The 20,912-nt window shown below is 39.7% G+C and overlaps 1 protein-coding gene across 5 annotated transcripts in view; it reads right to left on the reverse strand.

The window, feature by feature from the left end:
- Positions 1-20,912, reverse strand: part of NR6A1 (nuclear receptor subfamily 6 group A member 1) — a 232,288-nt gene that overhangs the window by 45,069 nt on the left and 166,307 nt on the right. For 3 of the 5 annotated variants that reach the window (XM_055541109.1, XM_055541112.1, XM_055541108.1), the window contains exon 3: positions 1,494-1,736. In XM_055541109.1, coding sequence (XP_055397084.1) covers positions 1,494-1,736 — 243 coding nt within the window. The remainder of the gene's footprint in view (positions 1-1,493; positions 1,737-20,912) is intronic. The other 2 variants (XM_055541111.1, XM_055541110.1) reach the window with 1 other exon arrangement.

Raw genomic sequence — 20,912 nt, forward strand, 5'->3', positions numbered from 1 at the left:
AGACTCTCTCTTCAAGACATTACTTGTTTGGTATTGGGGGATTTCTATAGGATAAACTGACAGTGGGGAAGGGAGAGGATTTTCAGGGAGAGGAAGGACCCCATGGACCAGCGTTTCCTGCATCAGCCAGTGAATTCTTCACCACTCAGCCACCTGGGAAGCCCCTATCTCTCACCTTTCTTTGTAATAGGCAAGTTTACAATTTTAAAAACATATACAATTTTAAAAATCAGTCTGAAGGATATTTGAGTGTATCTACAAAACCAAAAGTAGAACAATTCATTAAATCTGACTAATCCCCACCCCATACTATTACTATGAGCTCCTAATACCTTGCTGAGTATCTTATATACACTGTCATATTTAACCCTCTAGAGAGCTCTGAAAGTATTATATCATTATAAAGGTAAAGATTATTGAGCATTAGAGACATAAAACAAACTGTCCAAGGTCACAGATCTAGTCTGTCATCAACCTCTGCCTCCTGAGTCTGGGCTCTTTTACTGAACTACATTGCACCCCTCTCCACCCTCCATGAGAATATCCCTACAGTTCTGACACTGGCTCTCTCTTTTATATCCAAGTTTTCTCTGTGGGTGATTTCTACCCACTAACAAAACTTGACTACTCTATGCCAACAGCTCCACAAACTTCTACTTGTAGGCAGGGCTTGTCACCTCAGTTCCAATCCAATTTATAGATCCAACTTCCTTAGTGGATGTCTATGGGTGTCCTTCTCAGGTACTTCAAATTTAGCACCTACAAAGGTCAACATTTTGCCCCACTCTTTATGAATTAATTTACTATTACTTGAATCTTCAGTTTCAATTTCTGGTGAGGCCAAATACTCAGTATGTCACCATCCATGCCATTACTTTACCCTTACCCTTCTTCTGGACCCTTCTAAAAACTCTCTAGGGGTTTTTCTGCTTCCATCAGCCCAATTCATTCTTCAAAGCTGCCCTCCAGGCCAACTCCCTTAGAATATTGGTTTATTTGTGTCATTTTAAACTAATGGCTCTTGGAAAACTTGCCAATAAATCCCCAATTCTTCACCAACTTGGATGCAGATTTCTGGGCATGTCTAACCTGAGTATGCCATGATTCTACCAAACAGAATGACAACACATTCAGGGGACCTACAGCCTTCTTGTCTTTTCATATAAAATTCCTACTTCTTTACATTATTCCCTGAAAAAACTAGTGGAGTATATTAATCCTAGTTATTATCACCTGATTGTTGATTGGGGTCTTGCCACATGGAGCCTGTGCACTCCTTTTCACAGGATCCTTAATGCCTCATCTGTCTTTTACCTACCTAATCTGGGAGATCCTTGTAGGCAGATTCATTTTTGGATTATGAGTACATACACAGTACAAGGCCTGGTATAGAGTGTAGGCATAGGAAATGTCTAACTCCAAGGCTTACTAGCTGACACTGAAGATAAAGTGATGGGTGAAAGGTGGGCAGTAGAGCTGCAAGCACCACTCACCTTTCCGGTTCATCCCCATCTGGAGGCATTTGAGCAGGCGGCAGTACTGGCACCTGTTCCTCTGCTTCCGAGACATGACACAGTTCTTGTCACGACTGCACCGGTATACCCGCTTGTTGCAAATGCTCCGCTTGAAAAACCCTTTGCAGCCCTCACAGGAGATGATTCCATAGTGTAAGCCTGTGGCGCGGTCCCCACAAATGAGACAGGTTCGTTGTTCAGCACGATCATCTGGAACAGAAACTGAACACATGAAAGTTAGAACATAGTGGGAATGATGGCTTTAAGCCTGCAGTTCTAAAAGAAGCAACCCTGGGTAGATCCTGAACATAACCTTCTCCAGACTAACTGGCAGAGGTGGCATCTTGCTGTAGGAACAAACTCCTTCATCTACCTGTAGATTCCACAAACAAAGCCTAACTAAAAAAAGACCTCATGTTCTCTGAGTTTCATCATCACTTAGAGTATCCAAATCAGAAATGTTGGAAGGCTTCTCCCTCTCCCTTACTTTCTTTAGCGGTAGCCTACCACCTACCCTGTAGGAAGGTGATAAGGATTACTTATCATGTATGTAAGTGTCTAGCATATGGTATACACCCAATAAACGATAGTTATAATTATTAACCAGTGGAGAAGCTTCCATGCTCAACTATACCTCAATTAAAACAAAAAACAGAAAAAAAGAAACCTCCTGGAAAGATTCTCATCAGAGGCCAAGGCAAGACCAGAGAAATGAACTGCACTCAGTCACAAGCAAGGTATAAGGACACAGCCCTCAAAATTAAAGGTTCTTAGTTATACCCTAATTCCAGCACTTAGCAGGTGGGTGAACTTGGGCAAATTAAGTTACATCACCTCTCTGAGCTGAGTTTCTCTCATCTGTAAAATGGGGATTTTACTGTCATCTATATAACATGGATAAAATACTCAAGCACAGTTATTTTATAAAACACTGTGCATTTTTATAAAATACTCGAGCATATATTTATATATATTGAGTTTATATTATATAAAATACTCAAGCACAGTATATAGTGCCTGGGCTACCATAGACAGTTAATAAATGATAGCTATTATTTTCATTATCATCCAAATAGGTTCACACTTAAAGTGATAGTAACATTCCAGAAAAGTATGTGAAGGCAATGTTAAAGAAGGGCATAATGGTATATACAGAAAGGATATAGAAAAGGAACGAGGCTAGCATTTATACAGCCTTTATTATTTGCCAAATTTGAGATACGTCTTTATGATCCCCATTTGTAGTAGGCTAGATAAAAGCCATTCAAAGATATCAGGTCCTAATACCTAGAACCTGTAAATGTTATAAGAAAAAAAAGTCTTTGTAGATATGATCACATTAAGGGCAGATTATAAAAGTGGGCCTACTTGCAATTACTTTTTTTGTTTTTTCCTGCACAACATGGCATGTGGAATCTTCATTCCCCAGTCAGGGATCAAACCCGCATTCCTTGCACTCAAAGTGCAGACAGAGTCTTAACCACTTCATCACTGGGAAGTCCTCACATGGTTTTTTAAAATTTATTTTATTGAAGTATAGTTGATCAATTTTGTGTCAATTACAGCAAAGTGATTCATTATACAGATGTACACTCTTTTTCACATTCTTTTCTATTGTGATTTGCCACAGGACATTGAACACAGTTCCTTGTGTTGTACAGCAGGACCTTGTTTACCCATTCTATATGTAGTAGTTTGCATCTGCTAATCTCAAATAACCAATCCATTCTTCCCCTACCCTCCCCAACCACATGTCTGTCCTCTATGCCTAATCACATACGTTTTTATAAGAGAGACTAGAGGGAGACTGGATATAGATAGCAGAGGATGTGCACATGCAGGAGTGCACACACATGTGTACAGGGGAAGGTGATGTGAAGACAGAGGGAAACACTGGCCACAAGCCAAGGACTAACCAGCAGCCACTACAAGCTCGAAGAGGCAAAGAATGGATTTTCCCTCAGAACCTCTAAAGAAAGTGTGGCTCTGCCCACACCTTCATTTCAGCTTACTGACTCCGGATTTCTGGCTTCTAGAATTGTGAAAGAACAAATTTTTGTCATTTTAAGCCACCCAGTTTCTGGTAATTTTTAACAGCAACATAGGAAACTAATACATTTTTTTTTTCATACAAGGACACAGACCTATTAAGATTCTTGCTCAGAGTCACACAGCAAATAGCAGGTATGCAGAGAAAAGCAGACATATGAGACCACACAGCTAGGGAAATAGGGAAAGACATACAAAAAGGGGAATTACCTAGGTTTTTTGAACAGTTCCTAGTTATAGACCTTTCTAAGTCTTTCTGAGATCTATATTCACTTCCTAACTTAGGTCAAATTGATAAACATGGGAATATCAGTTTCTATAATACAATCCTTCCTTAAGCTAACTTAAATATGTTTATGTTATTTGCAGCTAAAAGAAACTTGGCTAAGATTTCCTATAAAGTGGCCCTGGTATAATAAGCATTCCTTTTCTTTTCCTTTAAAAAATTCAAAGGAAGCTCAAGGAAAACATTAGCGCAAAGTTACAACAGCAAATTAAAAAACTAAACCAGGCAAGGCCAAATAGGCCAATGAATGGCATGACAACAGCACTATGTGTGAGATGAAACCTCTTAAAGTGCTGGGCTTGAGCTGCTGAAGGGGCTTAGAAATAGGCCATGGAATCCTGTCAGGAAATCGTGATTGGCACGGAGAATCTAAATTTTCTAATTTTAAAGTTGTCAATATTCTATTATATGCATACATTAAAATATATACAAGAACTCTGCGAGAACAGACTTTAAAATGGTTATAATTAATCAATATCTACAAGAACTATACCTCATGGATATGATTTCACTGAACACCTACAACTAGGCAGTGTGCTTTCTTTGTGTTGTGTCATGTAATTCTCATAATCCCATAGATGAGTACAATTGTTATCACTATTTTGTAAATGAATACATTTAGAGATCTCAAAAAAAGTTAAGCAACTAGTCCATTTAGGAAGTGGCTGAGCTTAATCTGCCAGTCTCAGGACTGGTGATCAATAACGTCTTCATATAGCACTTGCAGGCATTCTGTGCAGCATCTGGATGGATCCAGGAGCAAAGGCCCCCCAGAACAATCAAATACAGACCTTTTAAGAATCTGCTCATGTCTTGTAACATGCTTGCTCTTTTCATAAGCATTAAAGAGGCCACACTGACATCAAAGACTAGAGGGAGATACTTCTCCACTGATGGGTGCAGAGACTAGATTCTCTTGGGGTCCTCTGACTGCTTTCTCTGGCCATAGCTATTCTTATTGCCATGTTTTGCTTCTATAAACCCTTGTCTATGCCACAGACTAGGAAACCAATTCAGATGGAAGCTTCTCAAACATAAATGAGAAAGGCCCTCTTCCAATCAAACTTGTAGCCCTTCAAAGAAGCATTTGGCAAATTTCTCTCATAGCATGTAGGGAAAGATCATAACAGAAGAGTGAGTGTTACTCCCTCAGTCCTGTCTGAGCCCACGGACTATAGCTTACCAGGCCCCTCTGTCCATAGAATTCTCCAGGCAAGAATACTGGAGTGGATAGCCATTTCCTTCTCCAGGGGATCTTCCCAACAAAGGGTCTGAACCTGGGTCTCCAGCATTGCGGGCAGATTCTTCATGGTTTGAGCCACCAAGGAAGTGGGAAATAACAGAAGAAGCTATTGTTAACTGAGCACCTGGGTGTAGGCTCTCAGCCAAGCATGTAACACATGTTATTGTGCTGAATCACCACCACAAACCTAAATGAGGTACCCTACTTTATAGGTGAAGAAACTCATGAAGCTCATGAGGTGATATCACTTTTCAACAGTCACCCAGCCAGTAAGAAAGGGAGCTAGGGCTGGGACCCCCAAAGTCTATGCACCTAACTAACATACTCTGTGGCCAAAGCAAGTCAGATTTATTCAGTCTATGCAAGTAAGTCAGGCCTTTCTCCTCTTGAAAAACAAACACACAAAAGCTAAAAATCCAATGTTTTACTTTGTAAATGAACAAACATAAGCAAAATGTCCCTAAATGGTTCTTGGCCAGATGTCAGATAGGTTTTTGCAACTCCTATTCTTATAAAGGACTTGAAGGGTATTTAAAGCATGTTTACATTTCTTATCTCACCTGTACCAAGACCAAGGCAAGGATTATTTTTATCTTGTAGATACGGAAAAAAAAATTCGGTCGTGTACCATGCAATGTTCAAGTTTTTACATGTACTATTTATTCATCACAATGACTGTGAGAGGTATCATTATCCTCATTTATAACCAGGAATCTTGGAGTTAGAAGGGGCCTTTCAAGTTGTCTTGAACAAGTTGACCTGAGGCATGCATTCCCTCTATGATATTCCTAGACAAGGGGTTAGTTACCCCATACTCTACTTGCACATCTCCAGTGGCTCAATAAGGTACTTCATTCCATTCATTCCGTTTTAGATGGTTTTAATGGTTCAAAAGTTTTACTTTACACTGAGCCAAAATCTGTTAACCTGAAGCCTTTCTCATTGCCTTGAGTCATGTGCTTGAGGGCAAAAAATATATGTATAACCTAGCCTAATTCATAAACCAATCGTTCACTTAAAGATAAATGGAGTTCCTAACTGTGAATTCCTCTATTTCTTAGTCTTAATCATACAGTATCAAAATTTCTCATAAAACCAAGTAACCAGAACTGAATGGTTTGTTCTCCTTAATTTAAGGCTCAATTAGTCTTATATATTTGCAGCTATCAGCAAACACCAGTAAACACATAGTATTTTATAATTATTGATGATATAATGCTATAAAAATGCTATACATTTTATAATGGGAAAAATGAAGCTTTAAGAGGTGAGTGAGTGAATGAAAGTCATTCAGTCATGTCCAGCTCTTTGCTACCCCATGGACTATACAGTCCATGGCATTCTCCAGGCCAGAATACTGGAGTGGGTAGCCTTTTTCTTCTCCAGGGGATGTTCCCAACCCAGGGCCGAACACAGGTCCTCCCGCATTGCAGGTGGATTCTTTACCAGCTAAGCCACAAGGGCAGCCCAGCTTAAAGAGGTAAGGAAATTTAATTGGTTATACAGCCAGGAGTGAAACTGAAATCAGAATTCAAAAACTTCTGAGACTGCTGTATTTCCAATCCCCCTATACTTAATTCACATCTGGTTTACAGACATCTAAATTCTGAAGTATTTATCAAGTATACCATTAATATATGTCTTTCATAGTCCTTTCCTGAGAAAAGTAGGATTTCTTGAACTCAAGAGTTGGACTTTACATTTGCCTTTGATCAATTTTATCTTTATATAAGAAATTCCATACATCATTCTGATCTGTGGAACTCTGGGGATCTGGCCACCCGGTATATTAGTTATTTTACCCTCCTCCTTTTTACCTTGTATGGTTAATACTAGATAATATTCATTCCTAACTTTAAAACAATATTCAACAGAAAGTGGCCTCAGGCAAGTTGTTGGAGCCTCTTCTCAACGTGACTTAAGCAAATTAACCAACTGGAAACAGCTGTTCAACTAGTTTTGTCTGTTAATTAGCCAGACACCCTAGTCTGGCCTGCATTTCTCTATCTTATACATAATGATACCATGAATGACTGTTAGATGCCTCACTGAAATTTCAGATTCATTACATCTACAGTATTCATTTACTAGTGAGCTACCATAAAGCAGATGGTTCACAAACATTTAGCACTCTTAACCTATTAATTCAATGTTCTTAACCTGTGTTAGTCTACCTGAAAATACAATGGGAAGAAAACCAGCCAAATAAGCACTTCAAAATGGAGACTATGGGAACATAACCAGTATTTTACAGTAATTTTAAATGGAGTATAATCTACAGGAATATTGAATCACTATGTTGTATATGTAAAACTAATACTGGAAATCAACTATACTTCAATTAATACATACATAAATAAATAAAAGCAACAAAAACAAGAGCACCAAAGAAGAGAGTATGGTGCTTGGTAACTATAGTGCTCAGTAAGATAAGAGACAGAGTTATTGATGAAAATCTGAGGGTTTAAAATATGATAGGTATTCGAAACTCTGACAAGGGAGTTTGCTATCTACACAAATAGCAATGGGTTAAATAATAGTGTAGGAAAGAGAAGACTCTGATTAACTTACAGGGAAATAGAATGTTTGCCTTGATCAGGAATACTAGAAGGTGGAAGGGCTCAGGCTGTGTACTCTAAAAATACCACTTCATGTGAACAGGAGCCAGGACTCCTAAGAAAAACAGCTGATTTCAGGTTTGAGGGAGAATATATAAAAGATGCCTTTCATACTGTTCATGGGATTCTCAAGGCAAAAATACTGGAGTGGTGTGAGCAGACCCTACAATTAGCTAACAAAAGAAGAGAAGTGAAAGGAAAAGGAGAAAGGGAAAGATACACCCAATTGAATTTAGAGTTCCAGACAAGAGCAAGGAGAGATAAGAAAGCCTTAAGTGAACAATGCAAAGAAATAGAGGAAAACAATAGAATGGGAAAGAATAGATATCTCAAGAAAATTAAGAGATACCAAGGAAACATTTCATGCAAAGATGGGCACAATAAAGGACAGAAATGGCAAGGACCTAACAGAAACAGAAGAGACTAAAAAAAGGTGGCAAAATAAAAAAAAAAAAAGGAAAGAAGAAAAAGAAGAGGTGGCAAGAATACATAGAAAAACTATACAAAAAAGATCCTCATGACCCAGATAACCACAATGGTGAGGTCACTCACCTAAAGCCAGACATCTTGGAATGTGAAGTCAAGTGGGCCTTAGGAAGCACTACTACACAAAGTTAGTGAAGGTGATGGAATTTCAGCTGAGTTACTTCAGATCCTAAAAGGATGCTGTTAAAGTGCTGCACTCAATATGCCAACAACTTTGGAACACTCAGCAGTGGCCACAGGACTGGAAAAGGTCAGTTCTTATTCCAATCCTAAAGAAGGGCAATGCCAAAGAATGTTCAAACCACCACACAATTAAGCTCATTTCACATGCTAGCCTGGTAATGCCCAGAATTCTTCAAGCTAGGCTTCAGCAGTACATGAACTGAGAACTTCCAGATGTTCAAGCTGGATTTAGAAAAGAGAAAGGAACCAAAGATCAAAATTGCCAACATCCACTGGATCACAGAAAAAGCAAGGGAATTCCAGATAAACATCTACTTCTGCTTCAATGACTATGCTAAAGCCTTTGATTGTGGATCACAACAAATGGTGGAAAATTCCTAAAGAGATGGCAGTACCAGACCACCTTACCTGTCTCCTGAGAAACCTGTATGCAGGTCAAGAAGCAACAGAATCAGACATGGAGCAATGGACTGGTTCAAAACTGGGAAAGGAGTACATCAAGGCTGTATATTGTCACCTTGCTTATTTAATTTAAATGCAGAGTATGTCATGAGAAATGCCAGGCTGGATGAAGCACAAACTGGAATCAAGATTGCAGTGAGAAATATCAATAACCTCAGATATGCAGATGACACCACCCTTATGGCAGAAAGTAAAGAGGAACTAAAGAGCCTCTTGATGAAGGTAAAAGAGGAGAGTGAAAAAACTAAGATCATGGTATCCAGTCCCATCATTCATGGCAAATAGATGGGGAAAATGTGGAAACAGTGACAGAATTCATTTTCTTGGGCTCCAAAATAACTGCAGACAGTGACTGTGGCCATGAATTTAAAAGACACTCGCTCCTTGGAAGAAAAGCTATGACAAACCTAGACAGCATATTCAAAAGCAGAGACATTACTTTGCCAACAAAGGTCTGTACAGTCAAAGCTATGGTTTTACCAGTAGTCAGGTACAGATGTGAGAGCTGGACCATAAGGAAGGCTAAGTGCCAAAGAACTGATGCCTTTGAATTATGGTGATGGAGAAGACTCTCAAGAGTCCCTTGGACAGCAAAAAAATCAAACCTAAAGGAAATCAACCCTGAATATTCACTGCAAAGACTGATGCTGAAGCTGACACTCCAATACTCTGGCCACCTGATACCAAGGGTCTACTCACTGGAAAAGACCCTGATGCTGGGAAAGCTTGAAGGCAGGTGGAGAATCAGGTGACAGAAGATGAGATGGTTGGATGGCATCACTGATTCAATGGATATAAGTTTGAGCAAATTCTGGGAGATAGTGAAGGACAGGGAAGTCTGGCATGGTACAGTCCATGGGGTTGCAAAGAGTCAGACATGACTTAGCGACTGAACAACAACAATACAAAAGATGAGTCTTGTACTACCCTAGACCAACAATAGGGTCATGTCAAAAGGATACAGGGAGCACTATAAAAGCCTCCCACTGGCCGAAAAGGAAGACTATCATCAAAAATAATGACGACGGCAATGGATTAAAACACTTCAAATATTAAAATCAATTCATTTATAATAATATTAAAACAGAAAACCTCATTAGTTACCACTGGAAGATGCTATGACACCAACTCATTATTCTGAAAATTGATAAATAAGGGGAAAAAATCAAACAGTGAAGTAAAATCCGTTGGAATCGTCCTCTCTTGCTCCTTTTGCCAAGAGTAAGAGAGGAGGGTGGAAACTAAGAGTTTTTAGAAACTTTAAGCTTTAATTGAGAAGACTGGAATTAGATAAACAGATTTGCCTGGTGTCAAGGGATCAAGCTTTGGGTGGGGAGGGGAGGTATACAGTTGAGCTCAAGGCCCATGGCAAGGTAAGTCTCAACTCAAAGATGAAAAGGAAAGAGACAACTGTCAGCTCTACAAAAATCTTCGAAGCAGAGGCAGTAGAACATAGAGATTAAGAACTTGGTCTGTAGAGTCAGAATCCTTGGGCTTGAATAATCTAGGGTCTGTGACTTGCTAGCTGTGTGACTTTGGAAAGCTTCTTAAACCTCGCCAGAGGTGCCTCAGTTTCTTTTCTATAAAATGTGGATCAGATTCCCTTCTTCAAGGAATTGTTGTGAGAATCAATGAATTAACAGATTACCTATAAATAACATGGAGCTCTAGCTTCCTCATGGTCTATATTAGAATGAAACAGCTTTACAAACCGACAATATTGTTGACTGTCTTTTTCTTTTTTTAACTTAAAAAATTCCACTAGCACAAAGGAGGAGTATTCAGTCAGTCTGGTAGCAGAGTAAGATAATAACAGATTTCATAGAGGAGGCAAGTTCCAATGTATGACTATCAGTTAGACAAGTGAAAGCAGAGGAGGGCATAAACAGAAGAAACAATTGGTATATAATGTCTTAACTTTGGTGCTAGACACCTCTAACTTGGGTTTGCCTCAAAACAATCTCATTCGCTTTTAAAATAGCCAGTATAGTCCACCAAGCTTCAGCAAGACTATCGAGTTACCCACAAATATCTGCAGATAAATCAATTTATGCCCTACCCTTCTATATGTAAAACAGTGACGATCTGCCCACAAATTTTTTCCTGCAAAATGTTCTCAAGGAGGCTTGCTGGTTACTCATGAGAAATAAATGCAACCACTCTTTCAGTCACTAAGTTGTGCCTGACTCTTTATGACCCCATTGACTACAGCAAACCAGGCTCTTCTATACTCTACTATCTCCCAGAATTCGCTTAAATTCATGTCCACTGAGTCAGTGATGCTATCTAACCATCTCATGCTCTGCTGCCCGCTTCTTTTGCCTTCAATCTCTCCCAGCTTCAGAGCCTTTTCCAGTGAGTTGGCGGTTATCAGGTTACCAAAGTATTGGAGTTTCAGAAACAGTTCTTCCAATGAACATTCAGGGTTGATTTCCTTTAGATTGACTGGTTTGACCTCCTTGCTGTCCAAGGTACTCTCAAAGAGTCTTCTACAGCACCACAATTTGAAAGCATCAATTCTTCGGTGCTCAGCCTTCTTTATGATCCAACTCTCACATTCATATGTGACTACTGGAAAAACCGTGTGTGTGTGTGTATTCTTTACCACTAGTTGACTGTAGGGAATTTTGTTGAGAGAGAAGGACTGATGGAGAGTTCAGTGAGGGTCTCTATGGACACTGATTAATCTTTAGAAGTAGAAATGTCAAGTTCCAGATCCATAGAGAGATCTACAAAATAAAGCCATCTTTGTTGTTGTTGTTTAGTCGCTAAGTCACATCTCTGCTTTTTAATAAGCTGTCTAGGTTTGTCATAGCTTTCCTTCCAAGGAGCATGTGTCTTTTACTGTCATGGCTGCAGTCAGCATCTGCAGTGATTTTAGAGCCCAAGAAAATAAAATATGTCATTGCTTACATTTTTTTCCCTTGAAGTGAAAGGACGGATGCCACAATCTTAATTTTTTTAATGCTGAGTTTCAAGCCAGCTTTTTCACTCTCCTTTCACCCTCATCAAGAGGTTCTTTAGTTCCTCTTCACTTTCTGCCATTAGACTGGTATCATCTGTATATATAAGGCTGTTGATATTTCTCCTGGCAATCTTGACTCCAGCTTGTGATTCATCCAGCCTGGCATTTCTCATGATGTACTTTGCCTATAAGTTTAAACAAGCAGTGACAATACCCGCCTTGTCAAACTCCTTTCCCAGTTTGGAACCAGTTTGTTGTTTCATGTCCAATTCTAACTGTTATTTATTGACCTGCATACAGGTTTCTCAGGAGGCAGCTAAGGTGGTCTGGTATTCCAATCTCTTTAAGAATTGTCCACAGTTTGTTGTGATCCACAGTCAAAGGCTTCAGCGCAGTCAATGAAGCAGAGTTGATGTTTTTCTGGCTTTGAAAAGTGAAAGTGAAGTCGCTCAGTTGTGTCCGACTCTTTGCGACCCCATGGACTGTAGCCTACGAGGTTCCTCCATCCATGGAATTTTCCAGGCGAGAGTACTGGAGTAGGTTGCCATTTCCTTCTCCAAAGGATCTTCCTCACCCAGGGATCGAACCCAGGTCTCCCAAATTGCAAGCAGATGCTTTTACCATCTAAGCTACCAGGGAAGTTCTTTGGCTGCACCTAAGTACTGCATTTTGGACTCTTTTGTTGACTATGGGGGCTACTCCATTTCTTCTAAGGGATTCTTGCCCAGAGTAGTAGATATAATGGTCATCTCTGTTATATTTGCCCATTTGTCCATTTTAGTTCACTAATTCCCAAGATGTCGATGTCCAATCTTGCCATCTCCTGCTTGACCACGTGCAATTTACCTTGATTCATGGATCTAATATTCCCAGTTCCTATGCAGTATTGTTCTTTATAGCATCAGAGTTTACTTTCACCACCAGACACATTCACAACTGAGCATCATTTCTGCTTTGGCCCAGCCACTTCACTCTTTTTGGAGCTATTAGTAATTGTCCTCCACTCTTCCCCAGTAGCATACTGGACAACTTTCAACCTGGGAGGGCTCATCTTCCAGTAGTCATATCTTTTTGCCTTTTCATACTACTTACGGGGTTCCTGATACAAGAATACTGGAGTTGGTTGCCATTTCCTCTTCCAGTGGAGCATGACTTGTAGCTTCACTGAGTTATGCAAGACCCTTCGCCATGACAAGGTTCTAAGATTCATGAAGGGGAAATGTAACCACACATGGGCATTATTACCAAGAAAGGTAACATGCTTTTCTTTGCTATAGTCTTCCAAAATTTAGAAATAATCTTAAGAATTTATTTTTAATCAGAAATTATTCTAGAGCAGGAAATAAGAACTATCATATTAAGTCTCATTTCTTCACATGTTAAATAACACTCTGGCGTAGAGAGAGAAGGACTGATGGAGAGTTCAGTGAGGGTCTCTATGGACACTGATTAATCTTTAGAAGTAGAAATGTCAAGTTCCAGATCCATAGAGAGATCTACAAAATAAAGCCATCTTTGTTGTTGTTGTTTAGTCGCTAAGTCACATCTGCCTCTTTTGTGACCCCAAGGACTACAGCCAGATAGGCTCCTTTGTCACTGGAATTTTTCAGGCAAGAACACTGGGGTAGGTTGCCATTTCCTCCTCCAAGGGATCTTCCAGGGTCAGGGACAGAACCTGCGTTTTGTGTCTCCTGCATTGGCAACCAGGTTCTTTACCTCTGGTCCACCTGGGAAGCCCCTATCTAAAGAAACCTATACCAAATATCATACTTAATAGTGAAAAGCTTTAAAAAAAAAAAAAAAACCTTTTCTTTGAGATTTTAAGACAAGGATGGTCCATTATCAATACTTATATTCAACACTGTACTGGAGGCTCTAATCGGCACAGTAAAATAAGAAATACACAAAAACTAACTATATTTCTATCCTAGTCACAAACAGAAATGAAATTTCAAAAGATGCCATTTAAAATAGCATCAAAAAATATAAAATACCTAGGATGTAAATATAATAAAGACATCTCTACAGAAAAATTTTAATGTACTTATTTAATAAACTATTTCTAAGATAAATTGAAAAAGATTCCAGTAAATGGAGAGGTATACTATGCTAGTAGATTGGAAGAGTTATTATTAAGATCCACAGATTTAGTAAAATTCCATTCAACATCCCAAGCTGAAGCTCCAATACTTTGGCCAAAGAACGGACTCATCAGAAAAGACCCTGATACTAGGAAAGATTGAAGGCTGGAGAAGGGGATGACAGGACGAGATGGTTGGGTGGTATCACCGACTCAATGGACAGGAGTTTGAGCAAGCTCCAGGAGACAGGGAAGGATAGGGAAGCCTGGTGTGCTGCAGTCCATGGGGTTGCAAAGAGTCGGACATGACTGAGTGACTGAACAACAACAACATCCCAACTGTGTGTGTGTGTCTGTGTGTGTATAACCTGACAAGCAAATTCTAAAATGTGCATGGAAATGCAAACGAACAAAACAGAGCAAATATTTAAGAAAAATAAGATGATTTGACCTACCATATTCATTTTAAAGCTGTAGTAATTAAGATATGTTTTACTGGCTCACAAGTAGACAAACAGACCAAAAAAATTGAATGGAGAATCCTACAACATAATCATAAACATGTGGATGTTAAACCTATTAGTGGCACTGCAGAGCAGTGAGGAAAATACAGTTTTCAATGAACAATGTTGGAACAATTAAATGTCTATGTGGGGAAAAAAATGAGACATGATCCTACCTCACACCATGTAAAATACTGAATTCCAAGGAGAAAGCAAACCCAAATATCAAAAGCAAAATAATACACCACTCAGAAGATAAAGCACTAATATAAAGGAAAACATTGGTAACATTAGACTACAGTAAAATGAAGAACTTCAAGAGAGTGATAAGGCAAGCCACGGTATGAAAACAGACATATGTAGTACATACAACCTACAGAGAGCTTATATCCAAAATATATAAAACTTCTATACATCAATAAGAAAGAAGCAATGCAGGAGAAAGCTCGACAAGAGACGTGACCAGACATTTTCACAAAGGAGGCTACAGATTTTATCCTACTGATAAAAGGCTACTGAGATTTTTAAATAAAGCTATGGCTGGATCAAAGCAGTATTTTGGAAATATTAATTTCACAATGATGTGCAGATTGCCACAAGATGGACGGCATGAGCATCTAGGTAACAGGAATATGGTAACAATCAAATGGCCAGACTAAAGTGAAAAGAAAGTGTAGGGGCCCTAGAGATGGCTTGTTGACTGACTAGATTCCAGAGCTGGGATAAGGACAGGATGAGATAGCAAAGTGATTAAAAAATGAACTCAAGGTGTTAAACAAAGGTGGTTGTGAGAAATGTGATATCACTAATAGAGTAAAGCAAAAGCTGAGTGAGGGACAAAAATCAATGGCTTTAGTTTAAGAGAAGATGCTGGGGGAGAAGAAAACTTCAAGCAGAAGTTTTCTAAAGGAATTATTTACAGGACAAACGGTTAAGGCAAGAATGAAGGATGTGGGAGTCATCAACACATGGGAGAGCTGACGCTGCGGCAACAGATTAGAAATTTAAGGAGGAAGGGCATGTGTGGAGAAGCAGCTGTGCTGTGTGCTACATCACTTCAGTTGTGTCCAACTCTTTGCAACCCCATGGACTATAACCCACCAGGCTCCTGTCCATGGAATTCTCCAGGTAAGAATACTGGAGTGGGTTGCCATTTCCTTCTCCAGGGATCTTCCCGACCCAGGAATCGAACCTGCATCTCTTATGTCTACTGTACTGGCAGGTGGGTTCTCTACCACTAGCACCACCTGGCAAGCCAGAGAAGCAGGAGGAGGATCAAATGAAGACACAGAGAGGGGAAGGTAAGTTAGGGAAAGAAAGTGAGATGACATGATCAAAGAAAAAAAGGGTAGAATATAAATCCAGGATTATGAGAAATATAAGGGGCAAAAAAGGTCGCACAAAGAAGAGAACACTATCAAACACAATGCAGGTCAAAAAGTGTGAGGAGAAAAGGCTCAAAGGTCACTGGTGAGAAGTTTCAGTAACTGGTTAGAACAAAAATCAGATTCAGTTAAAAACATGTGAGTGGTAAAGAAATAAAATAAGTAGTATTACTCCATTCAAGAATGATGGGTCAGATGGTAAAAAGTTTGCCTGCAATGCTAGAGACCCGGCTTCTATCCCTGGGTTGGGAAGATCCCCTGGAGGAGGGCATGCAACCCACTCCAGTATTCTTGCCTGGAAAATCCCCCTGGACAGACGTTGCAAAGACTCAGACATGACTGAGAGACTACGCACAAGAATGAGAGAAAAAACTTTTGCAGGAAGAAGCAATAGCTTTAAGCAGATGTTTATTTTTCTTTTAAAATTTATTTAATTGGAGGTTAACTGCTTTACAGGCTTCCCTGGTGGCTCAGAGGTTAAAGCATCTGCCTGCAATGCAGGAGACCTGGGTTTGATCCCTGGGTCAGGAAGATCCCCTGGAGAAGGAAATGGCAACCCACTCCAGTATTCTTGCCTGGAGAATCCCATGGACAGAGGAGCCTGGTGGGCTACAGTCCACGGGGTCGCAGAGTCAGATATGACTGAGCGACTTCACTAACTGCTTTACAATGTTGTGCTGGTTTCTGCCATACATCAACATATTTTTTTAACTAGGAGAAATTCATATGCATTTAAAGAAGATAAACATAAGAACAAAGCCTTTAAAAAAGGAGACTGTATGTCAGACATATTTTCAAAATAAAAAAATGAAATAAAATGTAAAAATTTTTTTTTAATTTTTTGTATGTATTTTAATTTTTATTAAGAAAAAGATAAAGGTACATGTTTTGGGTCAGAAAAGAAAAGTGACTTACTCAAGGTCACATATCCATTCAGTGATGGATCTGAATCTCAACCTTACTAATTTTCCAAAGACAGACTTCCCATTACAGCTAACTATCTCTTGTGGGGGTGGGGTACAGAAAGAGAAGCATGGCACATAGAAAGACAGCCTCAGTGCTGCCACTGCCTTTAAAAAAGAAAAAAAATAAAAAAATAAAAAAAAATAAAAAAGTAAAAATAAAATAAAAAAGAAAGAAAAAAACAACACCAAAGAAGCAATAAGAGTCACAACAAAATCTGTGCAACTAGATGTATTCTTACCATGCTGTGAGTGAGCACTGAGTACCTTCATATTAGCAACAGGGTTTACCTTAACTTAGTTAAACACAGACCAAACACTGTTATCAAAATGCCTCTTACTCTCATGAGTCCACTCAGCCCTGCTGCTACACAAATACCTCCCCAACCTCACGAAGAGCATTTTACCCATTCCAGTGGCTCAGGTTACGTAAATTACATTTGGAAACTGATTTTTATCAAAACCTGTTTTTCAGACTGTGATGAAGGCCAGATTTAGGAAATGGAGAGTACAGGTGCTCACTAGACTGTGATCAGCTGCACAGACTAAGTACTGACTGCACTCAGTTTTACAGGTTACCACTATCTGAAATGCAGGCTTCAGGTGGTGTGACAAAAATGAAATTGGGAATAACCTCAGATATGCAGATGACACCACCCTTATGGCAGAAAGTGAAGAGAAACTAAAAAGCCTCTTGATGAAAGTGAAAGTGGAGAGTAAAAAGTTGGCTTAAAGCTCAATATTCAGAAAACGAAGATCATGGCATCCGGTCCCACCACTTCATGGGAAATAGATGGCGAAACAGTGGAAACAGTGTCAGACTTTATTTTTCTGGGCTCCAAAATCACTACAGATGGTGACTGCAGCCATGAAATTAAAAGATGCTTACTTCTTGGAAGGAAAGTTATGACCAACCTAGATAGCATATTCAAAAGCAGAGACATTACTTTGCCAACAAAGGTCCGTCTAGTCAAGGCTATGGTTTTTCCTGTGGTCATGTACAGATGTGAGAGTTGGACTGTGAAGAGGGCTGAGTGCCGAAGAATTGATGCTTTTGAACTCTGGTGTTGGAGAAGACTCTTGAGAGTCCCTTGGACTGCAAGGAGATCCAACCAGTCCATTCTGAAGGAGATCAGCCCTGGGATTTCTTTGGAAGGAATGATGCTAAAGCTGAAACTCCAGTACTTTGGCCACCTCATGCGAAGAGTTGACTCACTGGAAAAGACTCTGATGCTGGGAGGGATTGGGGGCAGGAAGAGAAGGAGACGACAGAGGATGAGATGGCTGGATGGCATCACTGACTCGATGGATGTGAGTCTGGGTGAACTCTGGGAGTTGGTGATGGACAGGGAGGCCTGGCGTGCTGCGATTCATGGGGTTGCAAAGAGTCGGACACGACTGAGTGACTGATCTGATCTAACCCTCAAAATTTAATTTGTGAATATACAATTTAAACAGAAGTAAGTAAAAATCATAGGATTTCTCCTCTACTAATATACTCTACCTCCTCTACACATACCACTATAAAAATCCATCTGAGGCCACAGATGTAGTTTCACAAAGGACATTTCTAAAAAATGACATCAGTTGAATGAAAACAAGTGAGCAATTTACAAGATTGGTATTAACTGAATGTTTGGGAATTATCCTTCTAGGTCACTGAACAAAAGATGGGAAGAGGCCTGGAAACGAAATGGTTCACAAGTTACAATTAACTGAATGCCACAGAAAATAATTTAGGGAAAATATTACCCCATCACTCAACAGGTAGGGGTAAGAACATAACATTTTAGACCAAAGTCCCTATTTCCAACCTGTGTCTTATATGTAGCAATTTTTGAGCTAGGAATCAAGTTTCCATTTGCAATGAAAACAGTTTTCATGTTCATGCAAATTCAGGTTTTCCATTTGGAGGAAAAAAGCCTAGAAGAGCTAGGTTTGTCCTATTTGGATTGTTAACGGGACTTTTCTTTTTTAAGGATTCCTTGTTTATTTAGGAAAAAAGAGATTGAGTCTGAGGCATCTCCTCTGAGGGGGGGGAAAACATATATAGATGGATATTTCATTAATAGATAACTCTGATCCACACATTATACTCTAAACAAGTAATTTTAAAATTGGAAGTATAAAGTAGACACTGATTCACTATTCAATAATCATTACTTCTTGCTTCAAATCATCTCTTGATATTTATTCACTAAATAAATATTTGAGAACTCTGTGCCTCTGGAACTGTGAATTCCAAAAAGATGGCCTTGTTTTAGAAAAGCAGAAGCTGCTACTGCTCATCTGTGTGATAATGGTGGTGATGAGGGCTGGATATGAAGTGAAGCAGAGGTGTTATACCACATGGATTCATAAGGGTTGAGAGTAGTTACTATGGCTCCTGATGCTTAAATATGGCTCCCTGTAATAAAAATATATTGATCTTGGGCACTTTCACTGAAGGGGCCCAGGTTCAATCCCTGGTTGGGAAACGAAGATCCTACCAGCTATGTGGTACAGCCAAAAAAAAAAAAACAAAGCAAACACAACCACCCCCCAAACCAAAAACAGACAAGCAAACAAAAAACACCATTCTCATCTTAATCAAGCTGTGGACACTGCCCAATCTGAACCAGCCTGCTGCTGCGGCTGGCTGCTAAGTCGCTTCAGTCGTGTCCGACTCTGTGCGACCCCATAGACAGCAGCCCACCAGGCTGCTCCCTCCCTATTTCTATGAAGAGTTTTGAGCCTTCAGAGTTTAATATCCCTAGTTTACAAAACTGACTTACACAGTACATGATTTCTATTGCCCTTACCACACTGCTCATCTGCCTTCTCCTCTGGACATGTTCCTGCCTGTAAGGGTCACATGAAAATATGATGCTCACAACAACCTAGTGTGGCTTGATGAGTACATAACACAAGGGGTCTCTTTTCCCTACTCCCCTTTGTATACTTTTTTTGGCTGTGCCGCACAGCTTGTGGGATCTTAGTTCCCTGACCAGGGACTGAACCTGGGCCCACGGCAGTGATGGTGTAGATAGAGTCTTAACCACTGGATCTGTATACTACGTTTTTAATGAGTACAAATCGGGTTTGTCACCTTTAGGGTAGCTGTAATGTATTTTATAACAGTATATATTACATCAGTGTAAAAGATAATGGGTTAATATTATTGATCATTATAGTTCTGAGTATATAGTAACTCAAATCTCTCAGTCTTTTTTTTTTTTTTTTTTTTCATGTTTTGTTGGTAAGCTGCCTCATTGGTGCCAAATAAAAGACTGTTTATTGCCTTGTCTGAGTCACCCTGATGTTCCTGCCTATTAAGATGACATGAGCTTTCCCTCCTAGTTATAGTTTTATAATTTTCCCAATTTTATTAAGACATAATCGACATACAGTATACCTGAAACTAACATAACATTGTAAAATCAACTATACTTCAATATAAAGTAAAAATTTTTTTTAACTCTTTTTGTATTCATTAAAGAAATTCAACAGACACCATTTCTGTTTGAAACATTGCCCCAGAGCACAAATGTATAACTTATTAGAACCACTTAACCAAGGCTTCTCCCTCTGTAGTATCTGGCAAGTTGTAACAAAGTTAAGTATGGTTATAGCACACTCTCCCTAAATTTCAGAAGCAGTCATGTCCAGGCCTCCAGCTCTGGGGTGGACCCGTGCCCTTTTCTAGCAAAGTACATTAATCTCTTCAACATATTTGCAAGAGGAACACTGAAAGGAATGTGAAGAGGGTTATCTTCTGTGCATCAAGTGCAGGGATATCCAGTCACAGACCAAGGCTCTCTCTAGGGTTTCTCTGGCATCTCAAATCAAGCAGTGTTTCTGTATATGTGGGCCTGGTATCACCCGGCACCCTGTCTGGTTGTTTTGTACTCTCGTGCGTTTGCTTACACTGCTCCTTCTGCCTGGGAGTCCCCTTTCCCAGTTCACCAGCCTGACAAACGCTGACCAAGCTGTCATAATGCCTTTCTGGTTGAAGCCTAACCTGGTAGTCCAAACAGAAATGAGCACTCTTGGACTTCCCTAATGGTTCAGTCGTTAAGACTCAGCACTTACACTGCAAGGAGCATGGGTTCAGTCCCTGGTGGGCAAAGTTCTGTGTGCTGCATGGTGTGGCCAAAAAGGAGGGGGAAAAAAAAGAGCACTCTTTCCTCTGTACCT

This window comes from Bubalus kerabau, chromosome 11 (assembly GCF_029407905.1).
Source record: "Bubalus kerabau isolate K-KA32 ecotype Philippines breed swamp buffalo chromosome 11, PCC_UOA_SB_1v2, whole genome shotgun sequence".
Classification (NCBI taxonomy): Eukaryota; Metazoa; Chordata; class Mammalia; order Artiodactyla; family Bovidae; genus Bubalus; species Bubalus kerabau.